The sequence below is a fragment of the Camellia sinensis genome, chromosome 9 (assembly GCF_055761805.1).
Source record: "Camellia sinensis isolate YWXY chromosome 9, ASM5576180v1, whole genome shotgun sequence".
Lineage (NCBI taxonomy): Eukaryota > Viridiplantae > Streptophyta > Magnoliopsida > Ericales > Theaceae > Camellia > Camellia sinensis.
In genome coordinates, this window is record NC_138969.1 from 159,128,598 (window position 1) to 159,151,860 (window position 23,263).

The window sequence follows — 23,263 nt, forward strand, 5'->3', positions numbered from 1 at the left end:
ATTACCAGAAAAGAAAAGAGAAAAGAAAAAAAAAGACGCAATAAGAACGAAAGAAACAAAAGTTTAAACCATACAAGCAGAGTTTTAAATATGGGCTGTTACTTATTGTATCACTTGTTACGTATCGGGATTTAGGAGATCCGATACTGTCATTCATCAAAAAATATAGACTGTTACTTATTGCATGACTTGTTACATATTGGGATTTAGGATATCCGATACTGTCATTCAAAAAAATATCGACTAATATTGTCTGATATTGATCGATATATATGTATTGATGATACTGATACATATCCCGATACCATTATTTAAAACCTTGCAAACAAGAGATTGAAGTATACGCTAACAGCCATGGTACCTGAAGATTAAGATCAACGTAGGCAAGAATAATAGGCTGAGGTTCCATGTCTATAGGAACCATGGAAAGATGGCCTTTTATTGCAGTGCCACGAAGCTTAACAAGCTCGTGTAGAACAGTTTTCACCATACGCAATGGTTTGTCATCAGCTCCAGCTCTTTCAGAAATTCATGATATAAAGGGCAGCCACAAGGGAAGAAAATCCAATCAGTTCATATCATGGATCCTCTGTGAAGAAATCATGACATTATATTTTGATGATAATATCTACGTAAATAGGTTTATTCTATACCTTCTCCTGATTTCTTCCATTCCCAATTCTTGCAAGTACACGTGGATACTTTGAAGGATACGATCAAGGTCGACATCATATATAGTACTTGGAAGAACCTGCACCATAGGGAAGCAAATATGACATAAGTTGAACTGTGCCAAGAAATATAAAACAAATATCAATGGCAGAAATGTTCGCAGACAAGAAAATTGAAAAAAACATACATATAAATTTAAGTTCTTTCTTAATGAAAGAATACATCCGTGAAACTTAACTGAACTATGTCATTTCTGTAAGTCACTCATGTGAAATGTCTTCAAGTTATGGATGCTAGAAGGTTGTATATATTTTTCTCTTTTTTAATTGGTTGCTGGCCAATTAAGATGGGGCTTTATAGTTCATTTCATACGATAGATGGAAACTAAAGAAGGAAAAGAAAAGAATGATTGAAATGGATGACGTAGTAAAAAGAAATTTTCTTCCCACCTATCAATATAGGGAAGCATGACTGACGGGTGGTACTGTAAAGGTACTGCTAGACCTTGCATATAGACACATTGTTTAAAGGGAAGATATGCAAAAGAAAAGCTCCACCCCTGTGCATTTTTGTCCATGTGCTGAGCATGGACGCAAACATCTCCACTACTCCTTTCCTATCCCTTCCTTACAAATAAATAAATAAATAAGAAAAAAGAAAAGAAAATAAGCAAATAAACTCGCTACCATTCCCTCCCCTTCTCTTTCCAACCATTCTTTCCTCAAACTCTTTAAGCATAAATAACAAGAGGACCATTACACTTCATGTAGACAGTATAGAAAACACAAACAGAACAGTTTATCCGGTTGCAAGAGCCAAATGATGCAAACTGAGGTTTTCCACTTGAGAATATCATACAATTTCGTGAAAATGTATTGAGTAAGATACTTACTTTTGTGAGCTTGATCAGACATTTGACAACCAAATCAGAGAACTTCTGATTTCTAACGGCAAAAGACTCATTTGAGGTTGGTAATGGCCACCTTGAGGGGTCCAATGGACGTAAGAGATTAATCAGTACAACAAATGATGATGTACGTTCAGCATTATCCTGCATTGGAAACATGTACTCGGTAAAAAGATCCAACACACTCCCATCAGAATAATACCAAATTGTTGCTTTATGAAATAAACTCAACCAGGATTTTTAGCATCAAGACATTCAACGCTTTCAGGAGTTGGCTTCCATCATCCATCTGGGGAACCCTTTCATCCAAAAGCCAAAGCAGAAGCTCAGTGATGAGACTATCAAGTGTACTCTCCTTGACAGCATGTGCAATTCGTTTATTTTGGAATATCTGCAACAAATAAGTAAAAATTATATTTGAAAACTAAGATCATTCTTTGATGCACAATATAGTTCTCATGAATAAAGACAAAATACAACCACCACCAACATATAAGATATATCTTCAACTACTTAATTGCTGTATGGTCCCAACTTCCTTTGTTTTTTTTCCGTCTTATTGGCAATCAAATGAACTGTCAAGCAGAATATGCAGAAGTAGACAATAAATTACCTGCATCAGTGTGTTGAGGACATATTTACAAGACCTTGAAGAGGCTCCTGTAAGACAAAAGTCAAATGTCTTGGCTACCTGCAATAGATATTATAAGCTAATGAGATTTTGACTTTTCAAAATTAAGAAGCCAACTAAGGTCCATCAAGAAAGAAATGGGCATCACTCAAAAAGATTGAACGATTATTACCTTATTAGCTAAGTATGAAACAAGTCTATCAGCATCTTTCACAATGTCATCCATTGCAGTGCCTTCAGGATTGCTGGTTGCCAGAGCCAACTCATGGCAGACAACTTTCATTCCTTCAACAGACTGCAGCGTAACAGAATAGTTTAGTACTCAAGGAAAAGTGCATGGGGGCATGGGAGAGAGAGGGAGAGAACAAACCAAGGTTTCAAAAAACAGTTGCGATTGCCATAACGGCTGCGATGGTACGGTTGCGGTTGTAGGGTGTAAAGGCTGTAACGTAACGGTTGTCGTAATCAAAACCATGAATTTTTAAAATTTTCGCACAATTTGAAAAAAAATTACCGATCTGTATATTTTTTTTTCTTTCCAAAATCACATTTATTAGGGTTTAAGAGAGATTTTGATCAATTTTTGTTAATTTTTAAGTATGATCCAATATATTTAATATTTTTAAATCACTACAAAAGGAGCTTTTTATATTTTATTTCAATACTTAATGACTTCAAGAATAATTGATTTTAAATGTCTACAAAATTATTTTTAACCAATACCTGAACTAAGTAAAAAATATTTACAATTATTAAATGAAACGATTATAAAAACAAAAATTGTGATATAAATAAAAATTATTTTTGAGCTAATGATTTTTTTTAAGACATTTTTTTAGACAAGAACTAACTAAATAAAATTATTTACAATTAAGTATTAAATGAAATGATTATAAAAATAAAAAGGGTACATTACAAACACACTCCCTGAGATTTACTTAAATTACAAATTACTCCCTGTGATTCTAGAAATTACATTATGCCCCCCTAAGGTTTCTAATTTCATAACAAATAGGTCCTTTTATTAATAAATCATCAAGTTAATTAACAGTTTTTAATAATGTTAAAATTTTATTTCAATTAATAATTCAGAAAATTTTATTATTATATAGGTGAACAGTTAGAAATTTCACCTTTTCAATTAATTCTGTTAAATAAAAAATTCTAACCGGGAAATATTTATAATTTTTCAAATTAGATAAGGCAATTCATATTTTAAACAAACTTCAAGAGGTGTGTTTATAATTTACCCAAATAAAAATTATGCCATAAGCAAAAATTATTTTTGAGCTACTGATTTTTTTTTAAAGACATTTTTTAGACAACACATTACAGTAACAAATAAAAAATACTTACAATTAAATATTAAATGGAATGATTATAAAAATAAACACAATCATTGTTTATATATTCTTTATTTTACATGCTAATGTAATGAAATAAAAATTAAAAACTAAATTATAAAGAAAAAAATTCATTCAAGGTTTTTTGTTTGGACTTGAATCACTTGAGTATTCGTCTTTTTTTTGTAAGCGGTTTTTTTTTTAAAGGAAACTATTTAGAATATTGTAAAGTGTGTAACGGGCTGTTACGGCCGTTACATAACACCAAAACGGCTGTTACACATGTGAATTTCTGTCACAACTCAAAAGTGGGTATAACGGATAGCACCTACCACCGCAACTGTTACATAACACCACTTTTTAAAACCTTGGGCAGCAGTTTAGCAGGAAGAAAGAAGTCCATCCATGTTTCAAACCAGTGGATATCCCCACACCCCAAAATAGTATACCTTCATTATTCCCAATAATTTCAACAAAAAATCAAAATATTTGGCAGTCACTAAGACTTAAAGCTCAAAGTGGTGTAATAAATGGGTTTGTGTTAAGTATTAGTGTGTAAGGGTAGTTATGTCATTTGTTCCTTTAGTCTTTTAATATAAGTATGTATAACCCTAATATGTTTAAGAGCAAGATAATAAGCACAACAGTTTCTTTGTTCTTCTTTTCTTATTGTTCTTCTTTTCATATGTAAATCTAACATTTAACACGGTATCTGAGCAACATCTTCCTCCTTGAAGATTGTGGTCTTTCCTTGTTCCTCTTTTTTTTCATTTTTTTGCGCGCACAAAAAAAAAAAAAATCCCCTCAAGGTTCGAAATTTCATGGGCTTCTTCCCCATGATTTTCTTTTAATTTTTTGGTAATTATTTGATGTTTTTCCAATTTTTGTTGAAGCCCTTTTAGGGCTGTTTCTTCCCTTCCTTCCCTTTCCTTGGGAGTTGACTGGACCATTAGAGGTGGTTAGAGTCACCGTTTTGAAAGCTTGGTGAGGTTTCTCTCAGTTTTTGTTCGTTTTTTGCTTTCCTGGCTCGATTTTGGCTCTGTTTCAGTCTGTAAAGGTATCTTCCTGGTCCTTTGTTGAGTTTTTAGCATTGTTGGCTTCCTAGACTGTTATTTATTGTGGGGATTGATTTTCAATGGCTGGAATTGAGGATAAAGACCCTAGGGTTAGTGAAGAGGGTGGCGTGCATCGTGTTTTAACTCTTAATGATAGTCCCTCTCTTCAAATCAGTCTTGTGAAACTTGATGGCTCCAATTATCTGATTTGGTCTCGTTCTTGTAGCCTTGCTATTGCTGCTCGCCGTTTGACTGGCTACATTATTGGTGACCTTCCCCAGCCTGCTAATGATGCCGCTTCGCGTACTCAATGGGTTTCTAAGAACGCTTTGGTTATGACCTGGCTCATTAACTCTATGCAGCCCACCATCAGTCGGTCTTTTCTTCTCTTAGATACTGCTCATAGGATTGGACAACTGCAGCCCAGATGTAATCCCAACATGGTAATGATGCACAGGCATATGAGTTGAGGAAGAAGCTTCGGAGCTTAGATCAGAGGGATAGATCACTCACAGTATACTATGCTAAGTTGAGTAGTTCATAGCAAGAACTAGACTATTACCTAAGCTTCCAGGCTATTTGTTCTCGGGAAGCCACTTTGTTTCAACAAATCGTGGAGAAGGAGCATATGTATGACTTTCTTGCTAGCTTGAACTTGAAGTATGATCAGATTCGTGTCTAGATGTTGAGTTGTTCCCCTTTTCCCACCCTCCGCGAGGCTTATGCCCTTGTCCAGCAAGAGGAAAGTCGACATAGTGCTATGGTTCATTCCTCTATTCAGGATCGTTCTTCTTTGGTTATTGCTCCTCGTACTCGAGCTCCTTTGCCTAGTCCGATTGATCGAGACCGATTGAAGTGTAATTATTATGGGAAAGACAGACATGATCGAGAACATTGTTGGAAACTGAATGGTCACCCTACCTGGGGTCAAGGTTATCATAGTACAACTCGTCTCCAAGCACATGTGTCTGAGATTGTTGCGAGTCCTTCTGAGCCTAGCACTCTTTCCCAGGATGAGTTACACACTAATACTTAACAATTCAGGTGCCACCGACCACATGATAGGTGCCTCTAGTCTTTTCTATTCTTATTCTCATTGTTCTGGCCGAGACAAGGTTCGAGTGACTGATAACACTTTATCCTTTGTCTCTGGCAAGGGTTCAGTTCATTGTTGATCTTTACTTTCTTTTTCATCTGTGCATCATATTCCTAATTTTACACTAACCTGCTTTCTGTTAGTAGTCTTACTACTATAAATTGCTCAATGACCTTTTTTTCTACTTCTGGGTATCGATGGTTTACTACATTTATTGATTGTTATTCTCGTGTGACTTGGATTTACTTGCTTCAAACTAAGAGTGAAATGTTTTCTTGTTTCCACACTTTTCATAAAATGGTGACTAATCTTTTTAATGCTCAAATCAAAATTCTTCAAAGTGATAATGGGACTAAGTATGTTGATGGAGTTTTTTGAGCATACCTAGAGGAGCATGGCATCCTTTATCAGACTAGTTGTGTTGGTACTCCTCAACAGAATGGAGTTGGCAAATGCAAGAATGGCCATCTTCTTGAAGTTGCTTGCTCTCTCTTGTTTACTATGAATGTCCCTAAGTCTTTTTGGGGTGATGCTATTCTTATCGCTGCTTACCTTATTAATCGTATGCTTTCTAGTATCCTCCAATTCCAAATTCCTCTTCAACTACTTCTTGTAGCATATCCCACATCTTCTCTTCCTCCTCGGGTATTTGGGTGCGTCTATTTTGTTCATTTGCAACCTCGTACTCGTGGAAAACTCGATCCTAAGGTTGTGCGTTGTGTCTTTATTTGTTATTTTGCTACTCAGAAGGGTTACAAATGCTATGATCCTCACACTCGCAAAGTTTATGTTAGTATGGATGTCATTTTCCGTGAATCTGAAGCCTTCTTTCTTTCTTCTCCGCCATCTCCTCCGAGGGAGAGTAGTGTTATGGATGAGATTGCAGATGAGGAGATGGCCTATCAAAACGAATTATCTTTTTTCCTTCCTAGTCAACAGATTGTTATTTGTGGTGAAGGGGAGCCTAATAGTTCTCTTAATATGGAGCTTGACATTGGTGGTCGTTTGGACAAAGTTGATCTTAAGCCTTATTCTCAGCGTCTGAAAGAGCAAGCTTCCCTTATGCCACTAGACCCATCATCATTCCTCATGCCAGTTTCAGGTAATGCACCTCAGTCTATTCCGCTATCTGTAGTTGATAGTCCTGCTGTCGATGATTCGAGTCTTCCTATTGCTCTTAGAAAGAGGGCTAGGGCTTGTACTCAACACTCCATTTCTAAATTTGTGTCATGTGATTCATTGTCTTCTACATATCGTACTTTTGTTTCATCTTTGTCTTCTGCGTGTATTCCCCAGGGTTGGGAGGAAGCTATCAGCGATCCTAAGTGGAAAGTAGCTATGGTAGAAGAGATGCAAGCTCTAAGCAAGAATAACACTTCAAGTGTTGGTTCCTTTTCCTAGTAGAAAAAAGTCTGTAGGGTGTAAGTGGGTGTTCACCATTAAGCAGAAAGTAGATGGAACAACTGAACGACACAAAGCATGACTAGTGGCCAAGGGGTTTACTCAGACATATGGAATGGATTACCAAGAAACCTTTCCTCTTGTAGCAAAGATGAATTCCATTCGAGCTATTCTCTCATGTGCAACTAATTTGGGATGACCTTTACAACAGTTAGATGTGAAGAATGCATTTCTCCATAGTGATTTGAAAAAGGAGGTATATATGGATGTACCACTAGGATTCTCATTTCAGTCTATAGTTGGGAAAGTTTGTAGGTTGAAAAAGACATTATATGGTTTGAAACAGTCTCCTTGAGCTTGATTTGACAAATTCCTGAAGGCTGTGTTGAGGTTCGAGTATAAGCAAAGCAATGCAGATCACACAATGTTCATCAAACGCCATGCAGAAAAGGTAACTGTGCTTATAGTATATGTGGATGGCATAGTTGTAACAGGTAATGATGAGAAAGAAGTGACACATCTTAAGATGCCGTTGGCCAAGGAACTTGAGATCAAATACCTTGGTCCGTTGAAGTACTTTATTTCTCAGCAGAAGTATATCCTAGATCTTGGGATTGAAGTTGCCAGATCTGACAAAGGCAACTTTATTTCTCAATGGAAGTATGTCCTAGATCTTCTTGAGGAAACAAGCATGTTAGGTTTCCGACCTGTTGATTCACCAATTGAGGCTAATTACCATCTTTGTAGTGGTGTTGATGATCTTGTGAAGGAAATGTACCACCGACTTGTGGGAAGGATTATATATTTGTCTCACACTCATCCAGATATTGCCTATGCTGTTGGAATAGTGAGTCAATTTATGCATAAGCCTCGTGCACTTCATTTGGATGCAATGTATCGTATTTTGAGGTATTTTAAATCTACTTTTGGAAAAGGGATTTTCTTTTCCAATCATGGTCACTTGAGGTTGGAGGCGTTCACAGATGCTGATTGGGCTGGTTCTATAGATGACAGGCGATCTACCTCCGATTACTATGCATTTGTGGAGGGAAATTTAGTCACATGTCGTAGTAAGAAACAAACAGTGGTATCCAGATTTAGTGCAGAGGCAGAATACAGGGCTATGGCGCATGATACATGTGAACTGATGTGGCTCCAGTCCTTGTTGAATGATATTAGGTTAGTTTGCAATGAACCATTGACACTGTATTGTGACAACAAAGCTGCCATTAGTATTGCTTACAATCCTGTTCAGTATGACAGAACAAAGCATATTGAGATCGACAGACATTTCATCAAGGAGAAATTGAATAAGGGTTTAAAATGTATGCCTTTTGTGAAATCTGAAGATCAATTGGCTGATGTCTTTACTAAGAGTCTTAGTAGTAAGGTTTTCCACCCCATTTGTTGCAAGTCGGGCATGAGAGATATTTTTGCACCAACTTGAGGAGGAGTGTTAAGTAGTAGTGTGTAAGAGTAGTCATGTCATTTGTTTCTTTAGTTTTTTATTATAAATATGTGTAACCCTAATACGTTTAAGAGCAGGATAATAAGCACAGCAGTCTCTATGTTCTTCTTTTCTTATTGTTCTTCTTCTTTTCAGATGTAAATCTAACATCTAATAGTTTGAAGTAGGGGTGTTCATGGGCCAAGTATTATTGTGTCCAGATTCATCTCCAAGTGTTGTGCCCAGGGTCATCTTAGCAAATCAAAAAGAGAGTTCAAGCTTGGCTCAACCAAGTTTGAGAAATGCCCTTCTTTCACGAGATGAGTTGCCCAGTTCAGTCTATAGGCTCAGTGACATCAATTTTGACAGAACAATAAAAAGATAAATGGAACCATACAATGATCAGCCACTTGTATCTAAATCTTTAGGATTTACTTGTCAATTAGAAAGGTCAACCATGCAGTGGGAAATTCAAGACATTTTTTTTGTTTTTTGGGTGTGCAGTGTGAGATTAATATTTGGCACATCTACCATAACTTCTATTGACCTGTCAATACAGTACAGATTTTTTCAAACACTTGCGTCCTCAAATCAACCCAACAATCAAATAAGAATGTATGGAATCAGCAGTTGTCCCAATGGTTCAACCAAGTTAGGCATGAAGTTTGGGAATTTACAATAAGAACATAGCCCATAAGCCTACTAACCCAAGCCAATTATTGGCTGAACGGTCCTTAGGAGCTCACATGTGTGGCTCAAGCTTCTTATAGTGGTTGAGCTCAAACAAGTTTTCATCAAGTTAAGCACAAGTCAAGCCCGAGTAGTGTGACTCATTTCAAAGCCCGATGAGAGAGAGAGAGAGAGAGAGAGAGGGGTTGATGTTAGAATATGTTAGAATAGGAAATAATAATTGCTAGATTTTATTCTTATTTAATTTCATTTTCCCTTGATTGATGTAATGAGTTGGCCTATAATTTATGCCCAATGGCACTCCTATAATTACGCATTATTATCAATATAAAAAGGGATGAGGTCTTACTCATTCTCTAACTCTTTCTCTTCTCTAAACCTAAATAGTATCAGAGCCACAATAGGAGAAACCTCACATCAATCACAGCCACCTTGCTTCCATCGAAAGGCTGCCCAGACCACCCAAACCCCTATCTGGGACAGCTGACCCCTACCTAGGCCAACCAACGACAGCTCTTGGCCATTCGGCCCTTACGCAATTAAACCGAAGGTCAGTCGACTCCATACCAGGGTAAAAGCCTCCTCTGTCCTCCTCTAGGCCTGTCGGCAACCCTAGTCTGTCCCTATAGGTCTGTCGGCACTCCTGGAGGCACCTTAGACCTCTTTCAATCGTTCCCTCTTCCAGTCGGCACTTCGTTGTCCTATGTGGTAGTTGACTGGGATGGCCTAAGCCCCTGTTTTTTCTATACACCACCTTCGTCTTTGTTTTCTTCTCTAAAAACCACCTTCATCTCTGTTTTCTTCTCTAAATAAATAAATAATATTTTTTTAAAAAAAAAAAAAAAAAAAAAAACACTGAGTTTTTAATTTTTTATACTTTCATCGTGGTAGTTGTGTCTTTCCTTCCATTATTATCTTCCAGGTTTGTGATTGGCATTGTGTTTGAGAGTTCAATAGGAGAGTATCCATGGGAGATTCCATTAGTGAGTCCACTACCTTTCAGCTACTTAAGATCGAGAGTTCCATTATACCTCTTACTATGGCTGAAAACCTCAACCCTGGCCTAAAAATCACCAACTTTCTATTCAATGGTCAAAAATTATATAGCCTAGTGATAGAGTCTGACTATTTTTTTTGAAAAGCCGAGGGAAGATGGGTATGTTAATGGAAGGATACAGGCACCCAGCATCACGGACCCTAGTTATGATCAATGGGAAATCACCAACTCTCTCATCATAGGTTGGTTGATCCACTCTATGGTCCCTAAGATTGGAGAGGGCTATTTGGCTATGGACATTGCACGGGATATCTGAGAGGTTGTTGCTACTAATTTCAGGAAGGGAAACTTCTCACCGACTTTCGAGTTACATCGCTCCATTGAAAGGTCGGTACAAGGTGAGATGATTATGCTCTAGTACTTTACCTTCCTTAACAATAGGTGGAAGTAGGCTTGATCACCTTCAAGATTACAAGCCTTTCTGTCCTACTGATTCTACTGGTTACCGGAAGTTTGTGGAGCAAGGGCAAGTCTTTAAGTTCTTGGAAGGCCTGAATGTAGAGTATGATCCAGTTCAGAGCAGAGTACTTGGCATGGATGTGTTTCCTTCTCTCTAGGAAGCCTTTGCTTTTGTGCAGAATGAGGAGAGTCGCCGCTTTGCAATGCTTCTTTCTGCAACTACTGATCGCTTTGCCTTGGTTTCTGCACCCTCTCGAGATAGAGAGCGCATGCCTCGTGGTTCTCGTCCTTCCTCTGAGAAGGATAATCTTTTATGTGACTATTGCCGTTGCTGGAAATTTGTGTTAATAAGATAGTGGCATGTATATAATATGATAGTGGTGTTGGTGGTAGATAGTGGCATGTATAGAATATGATAGTGGTGTTGGTGGTAGATAGTGGCATGTATATAATATGATAGTGGTAGATAGTGGTAATATATAATATGTAAGTGGCATATAATGGGTTATAATGATGTTTGTAATATCTCCTATATAAGGAGTGTCATTTGGTCTTGTAAGATAAGAAGTTTTGAATATAACAGAAATATATTCCTTCTTCCTCATATTTTTCGGAGTTCTTCTTCCTCATATTTTCTAAGTTGGTATCAGAGCAACAAAAAACACAGCAGCCCTAAAACCGTCATAGCCATGTCGGAGGTCACGTCCGAAACCACTTCAACCCCTGCCACTGCCATTCCGGTGAAAACGTCCAACTCTTACTCTGTCCAAATCACCACCATCCGCCTAAATGGTGATAATTTTCTCCGCTGGTCACAATCTGTCCGGATGTATATCCGTGGGCAAGGAAAGATCGGTTACATCACTGGTGACAAGAAGGCTCCTGCTGTTAATGATCCGCTGTTCGACAGTTGGGACGCTAAAAACTCCATGGTTATGACATGGTTGGTCAATTCCATGGAGGAGGATATAAGCTCTAATTACATGCGCTATACTACTGCACAAGAATTGTGGGATAATGTTAGTCAGATGTATTCTGACCTAGGAAATCAATCTCAAGTTTTCGAATTAACTTTGAAGTTGGGAGAGATTCGTCAAGGAGATGATTCCGTCACCAAATATTTCAATTCGTTAAAAAGGTTGTGGCAGGATCTTGACATCTTCAACACATACGAATGGAAATCGGTTGACGACTACAACCACCACAAGAAAACTGTGGAAGACAGCCGTATTTACAAGTTTCTTGCCGGCCTCAACATTGAGTTCGATGAAGTGCGAGGAAGAATTATTGGCAGACCTCCTCTCCCATCTATTGGCAAAGTATTTGCCGAAGTCAGAAGGGAAGAGAGCCGAAGGAGCGTCATGCTTAAGAAAAAAGGTACTGGTGAATCAATTGAAATTTCTGCTTTAATTAGCGATGCTGCGGCCAACAAGGCTGCAAATTACCAGCGCAGGTTTGATAATAAGCCACGGGTCTGGTGTGATTTTTGCAACAAGCCTCGCCATACACGCGAAACGTGTTGGAAGATCCATGGCAAACCTGTCAACTGGAAAAGCAGCAAACAAGGAGAGAAGAATCGTGGCTTTCCTACCGCTAATGAAGCCGATTCAGGTCCCTTCAACAAAGAGCAGATTGATCAACTCTTAAAGCTGATAAAATCCAACTCCTCATCCGGTACTCCTAGTGTTTTGTTGGCACAAACAGGTAGAAATCCTAAAGCCTTCTCTTGCCTAAACTTCTCTCCGTGGATCATAGATTCCAGTGCCTCCGATCACATGACTAGTTTTTCCCATTTATTTAGTACCTATTTCCCTTGTTCTGGTCATGACAAAATCAAAATAGCCGATGGTAGTTTTTCACCTATTGTAGGAAAATGATTTATTAAACTAACTGAGAAAATTAATCTCAATGCTGTTCTTCACGTCCCCAACTTAGCCTGTAACCTTTTGTCTGTCAGTAAACTATCTAAGGATTATAATTGTCGTGTTACATTTTTTGAATCCCATTGTGAATTTCAGGACCAGAACTCGGGGATGATGATTGGGCGTGCTAGGATGCTTGAAGGTCTTTACTACTTTGATGAAGTACCTGTTAGTAATAAAAAAGCTCAGAGCTTTAATAGTACTAGTTCAATCTCTGTTCGAGAAAAAATAATGTTATGGCACTATAGGCTAGGACATCCTAGTTTTCTTTATCTGAAACATTTATTTCCAGAATTATTTAAAGGGATTGATTGTTCTTCTTTTCATTGTGAAAGTTGAATTTTTGCAAAATTTCATCGCTCTACTTATTTGCCAAAACCTTACCAGGCTTCCAAACCTTTTTATTTGATTCATAGTGATGTTTGGGACCCTTCTAAAATCACTACTCTTTCTGGTAAAAGATGGTTTGTTACATTTATTGATGACCATACCCGCTTATGTTGGATTTATTTGATGAATAAAAAATCTAACGTGAAAAATTTATTCACAAATTTTTACAATATGATTGAAAATCAATTTCAAACCAAAATTGGTATTTTACATTCTGATAATGGAACAGAATATTTCAATGAGCAGTTGGGTGAGTTTTTGAAAAAAAAGGAGATTTTTCATCAATCTACATGTCGGGATACCCCTCAACAAAATGGCATTGCAGAACGAAAAAAATAAACATCTACTTGAAGTAGCACGTGCTATAATGTTTTACATGTATGTTCCTAAATATTTATGGGGTGAAGCAATTTTAACAGCCTCTTATTTGATAAACATGATGCCTACAAAGGTGTTAACATACAAAACACCTTTTGATTGTCTCAAAACTTTTTTTCCTGACACGAGGTTGTTTTCTGATTTACCCGCCAAAGTTTTTGGATGTACTGCCTATGTTCATGTTCCCAGTCAATTTCGTTCAAAACTTGACCCCCGTGCTATAAAATGTGTTTTTTTGGGTTATTCCTCAAACAAAAAGGGGTATAAGTGTTTCGATCCTCAAACCAAAAAATTTCATGTGAGTATGGATGTGTCATTTGTGGAAACAAAATCCTATTTCCCCAACACTTCTCTTCAGGGGGAGACAAGTGGAGTAGAAGACCGTTTTTGGGATATTTCTATCCCGCTCCCCAATGTCATTTATCCTACACAAAAACCACATCTGTCTGATAATGATCACTTAGGAGAACCAAGTTCTATGGTGCCTAGTCAAGAAGATTCTTGTTTAGGGGGAAAAGTACTACAAAATGATCTAAATCCTGAGCTTCAGGTTTATACTAGGAAGCGATTTCATCTGAGGAATAATGACCCGAATGTCCATCCTAATGACCCGAATGTCCATCCTAATGACCCGAATGTCCACCCGAGTTCTGGCATCGAAATTTTAGGTAATCCTATTCCTTCTATTTCCGACCTTGATGTTCCTATAGCAATTAGGAAAGGTGTCCGAAATTGCATTAAACATCCTATTGCAAATTATCTCTCCTATCAAAGACTGTCTAAAAATCATAGAGCTTTCACATCTAGGATTTCACACTTGTTTGTTCCAAGGAATATACAGGAAGCATTGGATGATCCGAATTGGAAATTAGCAGTCATGGAGGAGATGAATGCTTTAAGGAGAAGTGGTACTTGGGAGATAGTTGATCTACCCAAAGACAAGAAAACAGTTGGGTGTAAATGGGTGTTTACGATAAAATGTAACGCAGATGGAAGCGTTGAGAGATACAAGGCGAGACTGGTGGCTAAAGGCTTCACTCAAACTTATGGGATCGACTATCAGGAGACGTTTGCTCCTGTTGCTAAAATAAATTCCATCAGAATACTGTTATCTCTTGCAGTAAATTCAGATTGGCCTCTACATCAACTTGACATTAAAAATGCATTTCTCAATGGTGATCTTGAAGAGGAGGTGTTCATGAGCCTACCGCCGGGATTTGAGCAGAGACTTGGAAGCGACAGAGTATGCAGATTGAACAAGTCATTATACGGACTCAAACAATCACCAAGAGCGTGGTTTGAACGCTTTGGGAAGGCAGTTATCAGTTGTGGCTTCTCGCAGAGTCAAGCAGATCACACAATATTTTATAAACATTCAAAAAACAGTAAAATTGCAATTTTGATTGTTTATGTTGATGACATCATTTTAACTAGTAATGATGAAGCAGAGTTAGCAGCCCTCAAAGAGAAACTCGCAAAAGAATTTCACATTAAAGATCTGGGAGCCCTCAAGCATTTCCTTGGAATGGAATTTGCAAGATCCAAGGGAGGTATATTCGTTGATCAGAGAAAATATGTTCTTGATCTCCTTGGAGAAATAGGTATGCTTGGTTGTAAGATGGTGGAGACTCCGATCGAGCCTAACTTGAAGTTACAAGCTGCTAAGCCTGAAGAAGTCAAAGAGAGGGAACAATATCAGCGACTTGTAGGGAAATTGATTTACTTGTCTCATACGCGGCCTGATATTGCCTTTGCAGTCAGCATGGTAAGTCAGTTCATGCACTCACCAGGGGCAAAGCACTTTGAGGCCGTTTATAAGATCTTAAGATATTTGAAAGGAACTCCAGGGAGAGGCTTACTGTTCAAGAAACATGGACATCTTCAAGTTGAAGTATACACAGATGCAGACTGGGCAGGAAGTGTTGCAGACAGGAGATCAACATCCGGCTACTGCTCCTTTGTAGGTGGGAACCTAGTTACATGGCGGAGTAAAAAACAGAATGTGGTAGCTAGGAGTAGTGCAGAAGCAGAGTTCAGAGTTGTTGCCCATGGAATCTGTGAAGTAATGTGGATTAAAAGAATTCTTGAAGAATTAAAGCTTTCTCACCCAACACCTATGAAGGTCTATTGTGATAACAAAGCAGCTATATCTATAGCTCATAATCCAGTTCTACATGATCGCACAAAACATATAGAAGTGGATAAACATTTCATCAAGGAGAAAATCAATGCTGGCATAATCTGTATGACCTACCTTCCAACAGGTGAACAATTAGCTGATGTGCTAACGAAAGGACTACACAAGAAGCAATTTGATAAGCTGACTAGCAAGCTGGCTATGGAAGATATCTTCAAACCAGCTTGAGGGGGAGTGCTGGAAATTTGTGTTAATAAGATAGTGGCATGTATATAATATGATAGTGGTGTTGGTGGTAGATAGTGGCATGTATAGAATATGATAGTGGTGTTGGTGGTAGATAGTGGCATGTATATAATATGATAGTGGTAGATAGTGGTAATATATAATATGTAAGTGGCATATAATGAGTTATAATGATGTTTGTAATATCTCCTATATAAGGAGTGTCATTTGGTCTTGTAAGATAAGAAGTTTTGAATATAACATAAATATATTCCTTCTTCCTCATATTTTTCGGAGTTCTTCCTCATATTTTCTAAGTGCCGTCAACCTCGACACACCCGAAAGACTTGCTGGAAGCTACATAGGGCTCCTCCTAGTGGCCAAGGCGATCGTCTCGGTTCTCGAAAAGGTAGGTCGAGGCAGACTAGAGGTCGAAAGGCCAATGCTTGGGCACATCTTTTTGACACAGTTGAGCCACCACCTTCTGCTCCGATTGCCTCACCAGCTGTTGATGTTTCTGGGTTGTCTGCCTCAAAGTTTGAGATTGCTCTTCACCACTTGCTAGACCGTCAAGCCTCTACTACTGTCTCTGGTGCATCCTCTTCTTCCCTTGCCAACTCAGGTAATATCTCATAAGATTGTTCCATGGATTATTGATTCTGGTGCTTCCGACCATATGTCTGGTTCCTCTGACTTGTTCTCAGAGTATAAACCCTTTTAGTGCGTATTACTGACAGTACTATTTCGTCTGTGTCAGAAAAAGGTTCAATTCATGCCACTTCTTCCCTTCTTTTATCCTTTTGTACTCCATGTTCCCAATTTTAGTATTAATCTCCGTCTTTGAGTCGTATTACTCGTGATTTGAATTATAGCGTGACGTTTTTTTCCTGATCACTGTCTTTTTCATGACCTTATCACGAGTCAGAGGATTGGCAGTGGTAGAGCGGAACATAGTCTCTATATTCTACATCAGACTGATAAGCTGGCTCATTTATCTATTCAGTTACCATCTACCAACGAAGATGGCTATGGCATTGTCGCTTAGGACATTCTTCTTTTTTATTTCTTAAGCATCTTTTTCCTTCTGTTTTTGAGAAAAATAATGTGTCTGATTTTCAGTGTGACTCATGTCAACTTGGAAAGCAACACAGAACTTCTTTTGCTCCTTCTATTAATAAAAATTCAATTCCATTTTCTTTAATTCATTCTAATGTATGAGATCCCACCTGTTTTTTCTTTAAAAGGTCAAAGATGGTTTGCTACTTTCATAGATAACTATTCTAGGGTCACTCGGGTATATCTGATGAAAGACAAGAGTGAAGTGTTTTCTGTGTTTCAAAACTTTCATAGAATGGTTTGCACTAAGTTTGGGGCGGTTGTAAAAATTCTGCGTTCTGATAATGGGAGGGAATATATTGACCCTGGTCTTGCCAATTATTTTGCCACCCATGGCATTATTCACCAAACTCCTTGCACTAATGCTCCTTAACAAAATGGTGTTGCAGAACAGAAAAATCGCCATCTCCTTGATGTGGCCCGTTGTCTATCCTTTGAAACGTGTGTCCCTTGATCATATTGGAGGGAAATGGTTCTCACTGCCGCTTATTTGATTAATCGTCTTCCCACCCAAGTCCTTCAGAAACGAACCCCTTTTCAGGTTTTGTTTGGGCCCACATCTTTTTGGGTTCTCCATATCCCCTAAGACCTTTGGATGTGTTTCTTTTATCCATAATCATTCACCCACTCATGATAAATTGGACCCTAAGTCTCTTAAGTGTGTTTTCTTGGGTTACTCTGCCACCTAAAAGGGCTATAAGTGTTATCATCCTCCATCTCGCAAATAGTTTATCTCTATGGATGTCACTTTCTTCGAGTCTTAGCCTTACTTTCCGACCTCCCCAATGTCACAGTCATCCATTCAGGGAGAGCCTTGGTGTGGAGAGACTCGTGTGCCACTACCACCAGTGGTTGAACAGATAGAGGATGTTGAGCCAGCAATTGTTGTGGAAAAAGAAGGCAAAGTTTATGTCAGGAACAAAGATAGACAGAAAGTCATCTGGATGCAAGAGACTACTTTCCCTCCCCTACTACCAATTTCTTCTCCGGATGAGTGTCCGGAGTCATCCCCTTTTCTTAAGAGTCCAGGTAATTCTAATCCTAATGCTCCTATTCCTGAGTTCTCAGATCTTGATATTCCCATTGCTAATAGGAAAGGGGTTAGGTCATGTACTTAGCATCCTATTATTGATCATGTCTCTTATTCTAATCTGTCTCCCTCATATAAAGCCTTTCTGTCTAAAATTTCTTCTGTGAATCTGCCTAACAATTTTCAGGATGCTCTCTCCATTCTTGAATGGAAACATGCCATGATGGAAGAGATGAGAGCTCTCAGCAAAAATGGTACTTGAGAGTTAGTAGAGTTACCTAGAGGCAAAAATCTAATTGGGTGTAAGTGGATGTACACTATAAAACACAAAGCAAACGGTTCCATAGAATGGTACAAAACAAGACTGGTTACTAAGGGCTTCACTCAAACTTACGGGGTAGATTACCAGGAGACATTTCCACCGGTTTTTAAGATGAATTTTGTGAGAATACTACTCTGTTGTAGCAAATTTGAATTAGTCACTTCATCAGTTTGATGTGAAGAATGCATTCCTTCATGGAGACTTAGAAGAAGAGGTCTATATGGATATTTCCCCTGGCTTTGAGGATGCTAGGTCCAAAGGTAAAGTGTGCAAGCTTCGGAAGTCACTTTATGGGCTAAAGCAGTCTCCTAGGGTTTGGTTTGAAAGGTTTGCTCAAGCTATGCTGAGATATGGGTTCAAGCAAAGTCAAGCTGATCACACCTTATTTGTGAAACACTCTTCACATGGTAAGACCACAGCTCTTATTGTTTATGTTGATGATATTGTTTTGACAGGGGATGATAGTGAGGAGATCCCTCGGTTGAAGGAGTTTGAAATCAAAGATTTGGATAATTTGAAGTATTTTTTAGGCTTTGAAGTAACTCGGTCTAAGGATAGCATCTTCTTATGCAAGAGGAAGTATGTACTTGACTTGTTAAAGGAAATTGAAATGCTTGGAGGTAGACCATGTGATACACCTCTAGAACCGAGTTAGAAACTAAGTGAGGATCAAAGGGGAGATACCAGAGGCTAGTTGATAAGCTCATATACTTATCCCACTCGCATCCAAACATTGCCATTGCAGTGAGCATAGTTAGCCAATTTATGCATGCTCCTAGACATTCCCACTTAGAGGCAATTATGAGAATCTTGAGGTACTTGAAATCTTCTCCTAGAAAGGGTCTTTATTTCTCAAAGCATGGATATCTTAGTGTGGAGGCATTTAATGATGCGGATTGGGTTGCATCAGTCACTGACAGATGATCAACTTCTAGATATTGTACATTTGTTGGAAGCAACCTAGTCACATGGTGAAGTAAGAAACAGAATATGGTTGCTAGATCTAGTGCTGAGGCAGAATTCAAGGCTATGACTCAAGGTATATGTGAGGCGCTATGGATTAAGCTATTGTTGGGAGACTTGGGGATCCATTAGACTAATTCCATGAGATTATACTGTGACAGCAAGACAGCGATTAACATAACTCATAATCCAATTCAACATGACAGAACCAGGCATGTGGAGATTGATGGGCACTTCATCAAGGAAAAGCTCACTAGTGGCACTATATGTACACCATTTGTGAAGACTGGGGACCAATTAGCAAATGTTCTCACCAAAAGAATAGGGAGGAAACCATTTCATGACATTCTCAACAAGCTAGGCATCATAAATATCTTCACATCAGCTTGAAGAGGAGTGTTAGAATATGTTGTAATAGGAAATAATAATTGCTAGATTTTATTCTTATTTGATTTTATTTTCCCTTGATTGATGTAATGGGTTGGCCCATGATTTATGCCTAATGGCACTCCTGTAATTACGTATTATTATCAATATAAAACGGGATGAGGTCTTACTCATTTTCTAACTCTGTCTCTTCTCTAACCCTACAGTTGGTACTAGGGCCAGCAGCCCCAAGGGGTTGATTCTATGGCCACTTACGGTGATTTATCCCAGTAATATGTGGTATGTTCGCAATGGGTGAGACTCCTTGTGCCCAGATGGGGATAGAACTGCTCTCTCTTCTCTCTCTTAAACAAAAATCCAAGTGCGCTAACAAGGGAAAAACAAAAGAAAAAAGTAAATATCAACTAGATGCTAACAGCTCAGAAAATGCAAATTCGATCTGGCAACATATATGTGAATCTAACACATCTGTACAATAGATGACACTAAAATTACACAATGTAAATGAGAACCTGCTCAGGGGGGCCATATTCAATGATTTCAAGGGCTTCATTCCAGTCAGTAGGGCCATGTGCACTAGCAATTGTTTGGGGAATTGAATGCCTCGCCATGCGAAGCTCAGAATGGGCAAAATTCTCCCTAAAAAAGTATAGATATACATATTAGAATCCAAAGAAGGATAACTATAACACCATAAGCAAACCAAGATGCAATAGAGTTGAGTGGGAAAAAAAAAATTTGAAAGGCAGAAATCCTGCAGTACCTAGTAATGATTGGGCCAAATACAGACCGTGAAACTTCACCACTTTGTTCTGCTGCATCAGACCTAGAGATCATAACGCAGACATGTTGAAAGGTCAAACTTCCAAAATAATTATAACTCAACAATATCCATGTAACACATTGTGCAAAACATTTATTTCTGTTGACAAGACAACTTAATAGCTAAGAAAAGAAAAATCAAATCTTTGTTCAAGCCACACAAACTATTTCTAGCATAAAGACTTTGGGTATTAATATTAATAATAGAAAAAGAGCAGCCCAGTGCACAAGGCTCCCTCTACTAGGGGTCTGGGAAGGGTATTAATAATAATAATATCAACTGCTGGTAGCCATTGCTTGTGACAACATAAGCAAACAATATGTTAGAATTTACCATCCACTACACCACTACCACCTCACCTACTCCACTAAACCTAACCCACTACACCACTACCACCATCCACTACACCTACATCCACTACACCTACATCTATATAAGGAACCATTTGTAATAGACAGAAAATCAATCAATTCATTAATCAATAATACATAAATTCTAACATGGTATCAGAGCAAGGTTAAGCAGTTCGTATTTTTCGCTTCACCGGCGGGCGGCAACCTCGCCTTGGCCGCCCGCCGGACCTCAACCTATTCCGCTTGAATTTTCTACACATACCTTGATCACTCTGCATGTACTTCATCCCCCTCGTTTCCATGCTCTTCTCTCCCACCTTCGAACCTCGCCAAACTCCTCAATCTCGCCGTCAGAAATGAACGAAACAAACTCAGGATAGTAACATCCGGTGCCATCCCCCTTCTTGTTGAGCTCCTCAAGTTCCAGAATAGCAGTTTAAGAGAACTAGCAACTGCCTCACTTTTAACACTCTCAGCTGCCGAACCTAATAAGCCAACAATAGCAGCTTCCGGAGCCGCACCGCTTCTTGTTCAGATCCTCAGTTCAGGAACCAGTTGCTTCTCACCGTCGCAGTCGTTGCCGTGGTGATCACCGTGCGCCCAATCTCCGTCTTCTTCGCCACCACCGGGGCCGGCCTGGCTCTCTATATCATCCTCATCCTCATGCCTTTCATCGTGTTGTGTCCGTTAGCGTCTTATCATCAGCGACACCCGGTGAATTATTTTCTACTTGGGTTGTTTACGATTAGAATCTGTGATCCTAACCACTGTGGTGGTTGTAAGTCTCCCTTTGTACACGTTTTGGGCTGCGAAGAGAGGCCATGATTTCAATTTCCTAGGGCCCTTCTTGTTTGGTGCTGTTATGGTACTTAATCTGTTTGCCCTGATTCAGTCGCTCTTTCCTCTGGGTAAGACCTTGGTTATGATCTACAGTTGTCTTAGCAAGACAGCTTCCAAGGCTTCACAACAAGTGGGTACAGTCGACCCTCTTTCTTCTTTTGATCATCATCACCACCAGTGCTAATCGCCAAAACCAGTCGGCCATCTCTTTTGAAGTTCCTCCGACAGAGCATGTTCCAAGGGTATTGCCAAAGGATGAGGACCCAAGCTTGGTTAATAAAAATAAAAAAATAAAATAAAATAAAAAAAATGCTCGGACAGTTTTTGGGTACATTGGAGAGAGAAATATATTATATAACCTGTTCTATTCTCAAATATCCTCCACCCAAAATTATCATCCCATTAACCACCGCCCAACTTTTGTCCCCTTCTTTTCTTATTTATTTATCATCCCACCCAGACACACTCATTCACACTGCCGACACGCACATGCATAAAGAGCCATATTTTCTTTTTTTTCTTTTTCAAACCACACCACGTTCCCACCAAACCTGTATAATATATTATACTCTCCTATCATTTGCCATATTACCTTTATTTATTTTATTTTATATTCCCTTTTCCATAAAAAAAAAAATATATATATATATATACAGATTTGCACACCAAACTTTCCCTTATTTTATTCATGCCGGGGCTCACCCCGATCACCATTTTACATAAAAAAAAAAAAAAAAAAAAAACCAAACAAAAAAAAAAAAAAAAAAAAAATCCACAGGCGGGATTTTGCTTCTCTACTCTGCCACCGGTCTTTTCTTCTTGCCTCCGTCCTGGACGGCCCTTGCCGGTGTTGCCTCCGTGTTTCCTCGTCCACCGAGCACGTTCACTCCCCCATACTCCTCCACTGCAGCATATGACACGGTGGCCTTCCGCTTCAGCTCCTTGTTTTCTGCCTTTAGCACACTTATCTCTGCTCGCGCATCCTTATACATGCGTTGGAGCAGAGCCAGCTGGGAGTTTAACTGTTGCACCTCATTTGTCCTGCTCTGCAGCCGGTGCGACAAATTTGTGACCGCAGTCATGCTTTCCACACATGATTTCAAAGTATACTGGTTGGCCTCCACATCCGACTGCACTGCCATTCTTTGCTCCACAGACCGCATCGGAAAGTTCAACGGAGTAAACTCCGGGGCGCTTGGTTGAGGTTCCAGTGCCACCGCACCAGTTGTCTCTCTTGTTGACTCGTTGAGGTCAGGAAAGAGAGTGAGCAGCCCACGGGACGACGAAGCCATTTTCTGGGCAAGTGTTACAGAGTTTCTCTCTCAGAAACGGAAGAGTTTTTTTAAAGGATTCTCTCAGTTTTTTTTTGGTCTCAGCTTCTGCCTCAGCTTCAGCCTTCGTCTTGATTAAATAGCCAAGGCCGATCCGCGCATCGCGCGCCACTTGCCGACAGACGACAAAACGGGCGCGCAAGCCAAGGCGCTCACGTGCCTCGCCATCATGTCCGGCACACCTTTTTATGATTTGGGCACGCCTTTTGATGGCACGCCTTTTGACAGATTGGGCACACCTTTTGAGGGTGCTCCTTTTACAACGGTCCGACATGACCCTATAAACTGTCCCGACATTTGATTCCGGTTAGCCTTTTACAACGGTCCGACATGACCCATAAACTGTCC

The 23,263-nt window shown here is 39.1% G+C and overlaps 1 protein-coding gene across 7 annotated transcripts in view; it reads right to left on the bottom strand.

Annotated features, from left to right (window-relative positions):
* The window catches only part of LOC114322539 (protein MOR1), a 71,391-nt gene that overhangs the window by 2,157 nt on the left and 45,971 nt on the right, over nt 1-23,263 (bottom strand). For all 7 annotated transcript variants that reach the window (XM_082887869.1, XM_028269883.2, XM_082887868.1 and 4 more), the window contains 8 exons: nt 20,332-20,394; nt 20,081-20,207; nt 2,383-2,505; nt 2,193-2,270; nt 1,812-1,970; nt 1,565-1,723; nt 654-751; nt 362-518 (listed from right to left, as the gene is read on the bottom strand). In XM_082887869.1, the coding sequence (XP_082743995.1) occupies nt 362-518; nt 654-751; nt 1,565-1,723; nt 1,812-1,970; nt 2,193-2,270; nt 2,383-2,505; nt 20,081-20,207; nt 20,332-20,394 (964 nt within the window). The remainder of the gene's footprint in view (nt 1-361; nt 519-653; nt 752-1,564; nt 1,724-1,811; nt 1,971-2,192; nt 2,271-2,382; nt 2,506-20,080; nt 20,208-20,331; nt 20,395-23,263) is intronic.